General features: G+C 37.1%; 1 protein-coding gene across 1 annotated transcript; it reads left to right on the top strand.

Moving 5' to 3' along the window:
• Window positions 1-1,488: 1,488 nt before the first annotated feature.
• On the top strand, window positions 1,489-6,288 carry LOC133876950 (cation/H(+) antiporter 14-like). The gene is made up of 3 exons (XM_062315172.1): window positions 1,489-1,766; window positions 2,919-3,929; window positions 5,035-6,288. The coding sequence occupies exons 1-3, from the start codon at window positions 1,515-1,517 to the stop codon at window positions 6,286-6,288; spliced, it is 2,517 nt and encodes an 838-aa protein (XP_062171156.1). The 5' UTR covers window positions 1,489-1,514.
• Window positions 6,289-11,628: the final 5,340 nt, after the last annotated feature.

Raw genomic sequence — 11,628 nt, 5'->3', positions numbered from 1 at the left:
TTATGGAAGGTATTTTTGTCATTTTGGGTCGCATAAGGGAGACATTGTAAGTTTGTAACCTGGGATGGTAGATTGTACATTGCAAAAATTGAAACATTGGAGGGACATTGCAAAAAGAATGGAAGTTAGGGGAGGTAAATGTAGTTTTCCCATATATATATATATACACCGATTATCCCATCACTGTCCCGCTATAAATGTAAAATCATTGCTAATATACCATTCGATCAACCATTGTTAAAAGAAGAAAAAAAAAACTATTAAACCATTGTTAATGCATGTACCCCTAAGGCCAGCAAAATGATAAAAATGACCTTACGATTTTTTCAATAAAACAAAAATACTTCTATAAATCCATTTTTTTTTAATAAAAAGAACATTTTTATTTTTAACAAAAAATGATTTTTTTTTTTAAAAAAAAAGAGAAATATTTAATTTCTTAAAAAAAAATTAATTTGAAAAAGAAAACGAAACCTTTTTAGTTTTTTTTTTTGAATTATTAGTTTTTTTTTTTTAATTTTATTAAGGGTATTTTCGTCATTGGGGGAACATCAACATTTTTTTGGTGGTTTAATAAGACATTATCCAAATTGAAAGTTTGGGGGACATTGTTAATTGAATGGTAGTTAAAGAAGAGTACATAGACTTCACAATTTTTTTTTTCAATAATAGATTTGACAATGCCAGCATAATAGATAGTGGCGAGATAATAGGCCGGGGTGGTAGATTGAATGAATTGTTTGGATCATCTCTAATATTCCTATTATCATTAATAAGAATGAATGAATTGTTTCAAAAAAAAGAGAAAAAAGCTACATAGCATTACTCATATATAAGTGGATGTAAAATATCGTGATGCGAAGTTTGATGGTTGGTATATATTAATTATTGATCAAATGGTAAGACTATCATATATATATATAGCTGGTTTTGACTTATGCTGCTGAAGATTTATAAGATCAGTTGGGTGATGAAATCTGTTAATTACTGTGCACAAGTATTTGTGACTCCTAATTTTTCGTGATGCTCGCTTAAAAAGGAAAATTGTGGTTGGACCTGTATATATACTTGTAGCTAGAGCCTAGAAGTATACAGGCGTTGGTTCCTGGGGGCCGGGGGGTTTAATCGAGTGGAGAGGAATAAGTTACCTGCCGAGAGTATTGTGGAAGCCTTCTTTATTTCCATGGCCAACTACATCGTACGTTGATCCAAGATTGTCTTATTTCTTCATGTTCGTTGACCAACAAATTCTCCCCCTCATCTCTCGTCTATCCTCAAGTTAATTCCTCTCTCGATCTCTCTCTCTCTCTCTCTCTCTCTCTCTCTCTCACACGTACACAATGGGGATCGATCACCCTTTACTTTTATTTCCTTGATCATGTCTCTAGCTAACTCGCTGTCTCTCTCTCGATCTCCTTTCCTCTTTATCTTTTCGTTTTCAAGTTCTTTATCATCTTGTTAATTTCTGTTAAGATCGATCGAGCTAGCTCCTTCAAAAATATATATTCAATATTATGGCATCAGAGGATATCATGAAAACTGGTGTTATGACTGCTGGGATCGTGACGGGGCCATTTGCTGAAGAAGGCATTGTGTGCCAATACCCTCACATGGTCTCCTCCAACGGCATTTGGTTCGGAGATAATCCTCTTGACTTCTCCGCACCTGTTTTCCTTGCCCAAATCATTTTGTCTTTCTTTGCTTCAAGATTTATTTTCATCTTGCTCAAACCTCTGCGCCAAAGTATTATCACTGCACAAGTTCTGGTAAGTTAATTCCTCCCTAGCCTCCCTGGCCTCTTAGGTGGGGAGCTAGACATACGTCGTTCATTTATTTTCAATTGAATATTATTGATTTTTGATGAACTTTAATTTAGTAAAACTGGATCAATTTGTTGATCTTCCTTAATTATAATCCCAACTAAATTCATATATATATTATAATTAGCTAGCCTGATCGTTGGTATAACACATAAAGAAACATTGCTATTAGAAACCAGATGCTGATCTTCTACAGAACTTGCATATAGATCATCTTGGCAGAAACTGATCACTCAAGCAATATTGGGTTATAGATTAAACTTACAATAGAAGCCATATGTTAATTAGTTAACTAATTAAACACGTAAATCCCTTTAACCTTGATATGGCCCATTTAATAATAGGTGGGTATCACCTCCTGTCCTGATTCACATAACTATTTTAATAAACCGGCTGTGTTAGCTAGATTGACCCGACTCTATAAGCATGCATAATCTGTTTAATTAACAAAATTTTCAATTATTGAGCATGCAAATGACATTTAGAAATGATTCCTTTACTTCTTTTGTCATTCTCTCATTTTTTAAAATCACCATTAAATTTGTGGAGCCCATATTATCTCATACGTATACCTTACAGATCTAATAATGATTTTAAAAAGTGGAAAGAAGAAAGAAGGTCAAGAGAATTATGTAAAGTATATCTCTTATACTAATGAGTAATGACATAACATGGGTATTTTTGTAAATGCCAATTTTCAATCTACAATTGAGTTGTAGTAATGCCCATTTTCGTGATCCTAAATGATAAAAATACTGTCCATAAGATTAAAAATGAGTTATCTTTTTTTTTTTTTTTTTTAATGATTTTTTTTCTTCTTCTTATGAATAGTATATATTTTTGTTATTTTGAGTCGCAGAAGTGTGGGACATTGCAACCTTAATAATAGATTAGGAGAGATATTACAAAAATTGAGAGGAGATTGAAAAAAGATTGGTAATTAGGGGGGAGGTAAATATATAGTTAACATGCACGTTTGGCTGCTATATTGGCATGCAGAAACTAACTATATATGGCGGCTTCTTATAATATATATATATGAATATATCCTTTTTAATTGTATATGTTGTGATTGTACGTTGATGTTTCTACCTGTAGGCCGGTGTGATAATGGGTCCAACAATTCTTGGGCGTTTCATAGGCAGTTATATGATGAAGTTGTTTCCACTGTCAGGCAAAATGGTTCTTCAAACAGCCGCAAACATAGGCTTCCTGCTTCACCTGTTTGTGTTAGGAGTACATATGGATACAAGAATATTGAGAAAGGCAGGAGGCGCCGCCGTGCTAATAGGCACCATCGGTTTCGTGATGCCTTATGCGCTTGCCGGACTCACCTATTTTATCATGAATCATGCGATGCCTGTAGACGAGAGCATAACGACTTCCCTTCCATTTATAGTGGCAGTTAATTCCATGTCAAGCTTTCCTGTTATTACTGCCCTTCTTGCTGATCTTCATATTCTCAACTCGGAGATCGGCCGATTAGCAACCTACGCCTCGATGGTCAGCGATTTGTGTAGCTGGGTCACGGGTGTTTCCATGACTACAATCGGCTTAGCCATACGCAGATCGAAATGGATGTCGTTATGGGCTCTTTTGTGGATCGCCGTCTTTTTGATCGCCATCGTATTTGTTTTCCGGCCGTTCATATTATGGTTAACCAAACGCACACCAGAAGGACGGCCCATGAAGGAAACTCACTTTGTTATCATTCTTCTGATAGTTCTGGGCTGCGCGGTGTTCGCCGAAGTTATCGGGCAGCATGCTGCGTTTGGGCCTTTTTTGATGGGTATTGCTTTGCCAGACGGGCCGCCGCTGGGATCGAGTTTAGTAGATAAGCTAAATACAATAGCGACTGGTTTGCTACTTCCGGTTTTCATTGCGATTAGTGGTTTGCAGACGGACTTGTTGTCGGCCGGGGCAGGAGGGAATTCTCCGGTAATCATTGAGGCAATCATCATCATGGGTTATGTTGGGAAGTTCGGTGGTACCCTTTTGCCTGCGCTTTACTGCGGCGTGCCCTCATGGGAGGCCGTTACTCTTGCTCTAATCATGTGTTCCAAAGGCATCATAGAGGTTGCTACATATATCATGTGGAAGGATGCCAGCGTAAGCAAACCTCTCTCTCTCTCTCTCTCTCTGATTTCTGAACTAATAAGTACAAATATAAAGCCTCTTTTGCATCTGGTCTGGTTTATATATATATATATATATATATATATATATATATATATAGGGAATAACTTCAATCCAGTCCCGGGAGAAACTAGTCATTTTTTGCCTTCTAATTAGAAGTTGACACGTAAGCTTGGAAAAAAAAAATCAAATTAAATCAAAACATCCGATGGATTTCTTCAACGTATGTTAAAATGAGATCTGGCAGGAAAAATGAGCACACCGGCCGGATCTCTCTCTGTTGCAGGTGGTCGAGGTGAGTGAAAGAGAGATCCGGCCGAAAACCCATGCACACCAGTCGAATCTCTCTTTGTCGCAGGTGGTCGGGGTGAGAGAAAGAGAGATCCGGCCGGAAACCCACGCAAGCCGGCCAGATCCCTCTCTGTCGCAGGTGGTCAGGGTTGGGTCAAGGTGAGAGAAAGAGAGATCCTGCCAGAAACCCACGCACACCGGCCGGATCTCTCTGTCACAGGTGGTCGGGGTTGGGTAAGGGTGAGAGAAAGAGAGATCCGGCCGGAAACCCACGCACGCCGGCCGGATCTCTCTCTGTCGCAGGAGATCGGGGTTGGGTCGAGGTCGAGAGCCCTGGATCTCTCTTTGTCACCGGTGGTCCAGCTTGAGCAGTGCCATGGTGGGGCAGAAGGGTTTTTCTTACTTGAAAGTGCAGGTCGTGGGTACTTCAACAATATTTTAATTTTTTTAGTTTTAGCTGACATGTGGACTGATTATTGGTGGGCATAAACCCGTTGTTTTCTACCATGACTGTATAGAAGGGACACTCATATATATATATACACGTGTAAGAAATGCTAAAACTCTTTCTAATATCTTTTTAGGGTCTTCTATGTTGACATAATACTGAAGGAGCTCTAGCATATATATATATATATATCTTCCGGTTGTGATGGGAAAAAATAGTGAATCATATTCGGACTGGCTAGTTCTTCGAGGACTAGGTTTGATGAAAGAACAAGTTCGATATATATTGGTTGATTCTTGTTTTATGTCCTATTTAAATGAATTATTCATGCATGCACAGATCCTAGACGACCAAACCTTTTCCCTGCTGCTAATCACAATGCTGCTTGTATCTGGGTTAGCCAGGCCCATGGTGAGGTTCCTTTATGATCCATCAAGGAGGTACACGGCGCCCTACGGGAGAAGGACCATTCTGCAATCACTGGACACCGTCCAGCTCCGTATTCTGGTCTGTATCAACCAGGAAGACAATGTCCCCATGATTTTAAATCTTCTAGAAGCCTCCAATTCAACCAGATTCAGCCCAATTTCCATCTTTGTCCTTCACCTCGTGGAGCTAACTGGCAGCGCATCGGCCATACTTGTGCCCCATCACCATCTGAACAAGACGGCTTCCAACGCAACCAGTTCAGAACATGTCGTTGGTGCCTTCACACAGTTTGAGCAACAGCACCTTGGGAGTGTCGTGGTGCAACACTTCACTGCGGTCGCACCATATGCAAGCATGCACAACGATATATGCAGTCTCGCGCTAGACAAAAGGACCACCATCGTGATCGTCCCTTTTCACAAGCAGTGGGCAATTGACGGACAGGTGGGAGCATCCGCCCCATCCATTAGAATGGTCAACCGCAACGTCATCAACATGGCCCCATGCTCTGTCGGAGTCCTAATTGAGCGGGGCAATAACGCGCGTGGCCATCGCTCCGCCTTAACAACAACATCCTCCTCGTCATATCGCATTGGCTTGCTGTTTTTCGGTGGCGCAGATGATTTAGAAGCACTTGCCTATAGCAGACGCATGGCCAAACATCCACGTGTCAACCTCACCGTAGTCAGGTTCATACATGAACGTCAATTTTATGCAAAGGAGAAGAATATTGAAGATGATTTGATCCGCGAGTTCAAAGCCAATGCTATCAAGGAAAAAAACCAATACAAAGAGGAGATAGTGGAGGATGGAGTAGAAACTACGCAGGCCATCCATGCCATGGAGGATGATTTCGATTTGGTAATGGTCGGAAGGTACCATGAACCCGACTCGCCGCTTATGTTAGGCCTGACTACAGAATGGAGCGACTGCCCTGAGCTTGGGGTGATCGGAGACATGCTGACCAATTTAGATCAGTCTCAGTTTTCAGTTTTGGTGGTGCAGCAACAGCCACAAGAAGCTGGCCATTGCCCGCCGCTACAGACCATTCCCAGCTTACCGATTTCTAATAGAAGCAAATCTTTAGCTTCAAAGGTCAACAGTGAATTTTCTGATGATGAAGATTTTACGCCTACTTACGCTAGGTTTGAGCAAGGGAAATAAAGGATATGCAAATAAATTCTTGGGAAATACCTTCTTCTTTTTTTTTCTTCTTTTATTTTTTGTGAACGGTAGGCTTATGTACGTCAATATATCCCCATGAATTGACACTCTCCCCATCGTATCAAACTACCATTTACTTATCAAAACTCTTAATTCGTTAGGAAATCTCGTTAAATCAAATGGAATATTATATTTTTAGACATTAAATTTCGTTTAAAGACAAAAATACTCTCAAAAAATAATTTAATAAAAAACATCAAACCTAAAAATACAAATATATGAAAAATATAAAACCTCAAAAAAAAAAATAAGACCTAAAAATTTAAAACATTAAAAAATATTTTTTTGAAAAAAAAAAGAATAAAAAAAAAGAAAGGAAAAGAAATGCAGTCGCTGTTGGTGACAACCAGCCCCTCAGGGGAGGAGGATGGTCTGCGAGCCTCCCCCAGCCTATGAGGTGGCCACGCAGCCACCAGCTTGCTCTGGGTAGCTCACAGGCCACACTCCTCCCTTTAGGGGGTGGCTGGCAGCCACTCCCTTTTTTTTTCTTTTTTTCTTTTTTTTTTTTTTTTTTTTAAAAAAAAAATTATTTTAATATTGAGGATATTATATGTAAATTTTGATTATAAAGTTAAGATATTTAAGTCATTTCAAGTTTTTTAACGAAGTTGACTGACGGAAGGAGAGTTTTGGTAAGTAAATGGTTGTTCGATGCGGTCATTTGGTAAGAGTATCAGTTCATGAGAGCATATTGATGGAGATTGATAGTTCATGAAAAAAAGAAAAGAAAAAAAGAAAAGGTAATTACTCCTAAATTCTTTGTTTTTTCTTCGTTCTTTTGATTACGTATTTTTGCCACACCTTGTGTCTCAGATATGTGCATGCCTGCCTCGCACCAATTAGATGAAATGAATTCGAAATTCATATCATATTCTTTTTCGCAACTTTTCCCTAATACTCATTTAAGTCATCACCATATATAGTGAAGTTGCATCATTTGCTCAAAAAGTCTGCCCTTACCAAAAGATCAGCCTTTCCTACAATTAGTTGTCCGAACCACAAAAAGGGAGGTTGTTTGGAATGGATAATGTAGCGCCCCGCCTTTACTTAATGAAAGTGAAAGTGAAAATCTCCAATCTACACTAAATATTACTAACTTAGCTTCAATTATATCATAGAGTTTATGTATCTCACAATTGATATATATATTTTTTAATAAGATAACCCTTATAGAACACATCAGAGTTGAAATGATGACTTTTATATTATATAGATTCGTACATTGTACTTTACATGATAAAACAACAGTAGTCAAAAGTGCCAAAAACAACACATAAGTAGCTATACATCAAAAGTACTTAGAACATGTCTAACTATAGATACATTTCAAAAGATAGACATTTTCTGGATATTTACAACCATTAAGGCACAAGAAAACCTTATCCATAATACTATAGACAGGCATATGGATCATTTTCACCTACTTCTATACCTGCATCAACATCTATGTAATTGTGGTGTTCCCACATTTACATAGGCGGATTAATGAGTTTCCGGTCTTAGTAAGTATAAGAATTTTCAAATATGAGCCATCTTTTTCGATAATATCCCTAATATGGTGATTATAATAACATGTATGTTAGATTTACCAAAAAGAATTATTTTATGTAATTCATAGCTGATAAGATAAGCACTGTAGATAATAAAATCCACTTATCTTTATAGTGACATTTATTTAATATGTATAGCTTTATACATATATCAATATACATGTTACTAGCATCTCATAAAATAAATATGTATATAAATATAAATTAATGAAACAATTCTATAAAACATATAAATCACATTATTCATTAGATGCAATGCAATATCCTCTCTCTCTCTCTCTCTCTCTCTCTCTCTCTCTCTCTCTTTTCCTCTCCCTAGGAGACTCTTTTGGCTCATCCAACTTTCTAAAGGATTTTAACCTTTCGTTTACGACTATTAGGAGGCACCTTCGGCTCCTCGTTTAAACATTGTTCGTGAAAAATTTTTTGGTTTCTAATTTAATCTGGAAGGCCCTTTCGGCTTCAACAATTAACCTAAGGACACCCTCAAACTTCTGTCTTCTTATTTAACCTGGAAGGCCCATTTGGCTTCCACAGTTAACATAGGAAACCTCCTAGTTTTTTATTTAAGGGATAATTACACTTAACCCCCCTGATTTATCCACGGTGTGGCGATTTACCCCCCAATGTAACAAAATTGGTATATAACCCCCCCGAACTTGCCAACGTGTGACAAAATCGACCTTCCGTCCAGTCGCCTGTTCGTTTGGACAGAAAGTCACTCACGTGCAAGTCACGTGACCGTTTAAGACAGAGACCCTCCCCAAGTCACGTGACTTGCACGTGACCGACTTTCCGCCCAAAACAAACGGGCGACTGGACGGAAGGTCGATTTTGTCACACGTTGTCAAGTTCGGGGGGGTCATATACCAATTTTGGTACATTGGGGGGTAAATCGCCACATCGTGGATAAATCAGGGGGGTTAAGTGTAATTATCCCTTTATTTAAACTGGAAGGCCCCTTCGACTTCCACAGTTAACATAGGAAACCTTATAGTTTCTTATTTATCTTTTATTCTTATTAATCAAAGATGCGCAATAACATGTATATCTTAACGTCATTATTTTGTTCTCATAATCATCCTCTTTAATTTCACAAATTATTTCAATACATGTAAAAATAATTAAAACATATAATCATGTTATCCATAAAATACTTAGGCTCATGTAATTTAAATAATCATATCTCAAAACTTTATCAAATACTTCAATAAGTAAAATGTTCATAAAAACAGTATCATTTCTCAGTAAGTAATTATACTTACCACTTCCCAGACACTCTAAAAGATCTTCTTGTCTTTAATAACTCACTGTAATTTATTGCGCCCACGCATGACAATATATTAGTCTAAATTCAATTTTAAAAAGTTAATATCTAGACCATTGATTATTTTCTTTATCCTCTGTCTAAAAACAGACAGCATAACGACATATATCTAAAATCTCATAATGTCATTTGGACATCATAACGGCTACATAGCTTTACCACGTATTTTTACACGAGTATTACTACGGCACTACTAATATTTACCTAAAAATTCTAACATTATTTGGGCATTACAACGGTGCTATTGTAAAATACCTAATAATGTTTAGGTAGCACAACGACGCAATATTTATACTATTTAAAAGAATGATTGAATATAATATCATTCCCTGAGATATTCAATCACACTTTCCTGAACAATTTAGGCATTAATTATATCAACATAATTTAAATTCTAATAACTAGAATTGACATAAACAAGGATAAAAGAATTATACCTAACACTCCCACTTAGCTAGAGTAGCTCTAAAGCTTATTATTATTCTAAATATATATTTCCCTCTCTCTTCTTCTTCTTCTTCTTCTTCTTCTTCTTTTTTTTTTTTTTTTTTTTTTTTTTTTTTTTTTTTTCAGTATTGCACTTCACTACGAAAGTGAGAGAGAGAGAATAAATTTTTGATGTGAAAAATACTGATGTGGTTTGGCCTATTTATAGGCATAATTTTAGGACATAGCTGAAATTTTTGTAAAAGAAACCTTAAGCGGCGTCGAAATTTGATCCCTTTTCACCCTAGTATTTTTGCTTCGGGCTTCACTGCTTCAGCAGTTCAGCGTTCATGTCTTCTTTAGCACCACTCAAATGTTCTATTGGAAATGTTAAAATACAACAATTGCACAATTTTAAGACATTGAGATGAGATCTACATGTGTAAGTCGTCCTACTCTAGGGAAATAATACTTACACATCACTCTCACAACAACTACACTTACACAAGACACATTGGGGTGGAGCCCAGTGTGTGGGCTCCACCCCAATGTGTCTTGTGTGAGTGTAGTTGTTGTGCACAAAAAGTGTAAATATCATTTTCCGTCACTCTAATATGTCTTGAAATTATGCACTAGTTGTACCAGAAATGCTACATATCATCTCATTGTCCTCCCAAAATTGATGTGGCTCTTAAAATCACCATTTAATTTATGATAGATCATTGTTGGATTTTGACCAAATGGTGATTTTAAGAGCCACATCAATTTTGAGAGGATAAAATGAGGACAATGAGTCAAGGAGATGGTATGTAGCATTCCTCCTGGTTGTACATTTGTAGTGCGCGCAACTATCACAGCCCATGTTCTACATGTTTCACTTTTACGCCTAGAATTGTCTTGGCTATTTCCTATCTTTTTTTGAAAAGTCTTCATTCAAAAACCAAATTTGACCAATTATTTTTTTTTTTATTATTATTTTTTAATTCCGAGGGCGTAAGACCTATCTTAAGCTTTTCTCTTCTACTTTATTTAATTTCTCTTCTCCATTTCTTTTAAAGCTACACTACAAAAGTATTTTTAATTTAATGATCTATTAATTAATCTTTGTATAATTTACATATAAATATTCCACTATTTTATTTAGTCTATTTAAAAAAAAATATTTAAATCTTAAATATTAAACTTTCCATAATGTGTATCAGAGCGTAATTTGAACTAAAAATATAAAATTAGACATAAAATATATTTTTTAAATATATTTAATCTAATTTAAGGATCCGACTACAATGCGATAGAAAAAAGTCTGCGCACTTTTTTCTACTGCTGGGATTCATATTTTCCCATATTAGTTTAACTATGGTAGAAAATACCACAAGATACCCTTTTAAGCTCTCTTTTCTTGCCCTTTGCTGAACAAGTATGACCATATGAGTTTAACTATGGACCACACGTCCTCTTCTCCGAGCTTCGACGAGTCCTCCACGCCGTTCAAACCCTGGCTGTGGCTCCTTAGCAGCCTCTTGCCCCGACTCGTCGTCAATTTCCAACCCTTCGCCATAATCGCATTTGGTCAAAGCCCCGGCCACCGAATCGGGTTCTACCGGCGAAACCCAGTAAAAAAAAAAAACTATGAATTTTTGCACAATCAAACTACGCTTTTGCACAATCAAACTATGCTACCAACTATAACTAGATTCTAGAGGCTCAAGCATGAGCTGAGTTTGGAAGAGTGGACGTGTATATATAGCACTTGGGTTACACCACCACAAAACTTCATTTCATTGGAATTTGGGGTTCATTTTGTCTCTACATTTCGTCAATGCTTTCCAATTAGATTTATGGTGAGAATAGAAGACGCCAAGTCTGTCACGTACTGAAGTGAAAAAGAGAGAGGTAGTAATTACTTGTTCTTAGTTCTGCGCTCCTTCCAATTTGCATGTGGATCACTATCGACTTTGCCAAATTTGAGGCACTCTT

Source organism: Alnus glutinosa, chromosome 9, assembly GCF_958979055.1.
Source record: "Alnus glutinosa chromosome 9, dhAlnGlut1.1, whole genome shotgun sequence".
NCBI lineage: Eukaryota > Viridiplantae > Streptophyta > Magnoliopsida > Fagales > Betulaceae > Alnus > Alnus glutinosa.
Note: the sequence above shows the minus strand (reverse complement) of the source record. Positions and strands in the feature narration are given on the sequence as shown.

Excerpts from the sequence above, each read along its gene's own strand:
- LOC133876950 (XM_062315172.1), top strand. The coding sequence starts at position 1,515 with ATGGCATCAGAGGATATCATGAAAACTGGTGTTATGACTGCTGGGATC. Across the intron at positions 1,767-2,918 it reads TTATCACTGCACAAGTTCTG|GCCGGTGTGATAATGGGTCC; the intron begins GTAAGTTAATTC and ends TTCTACCTGTAG. Across the intron at positions 3,930-5,034 it reads TCATGTGGAAGGATGCCAGC|ATCCTAGACGACCAAACCTT; the intron begins GTAAGCAAACCT and ends ATGCATGCACAG.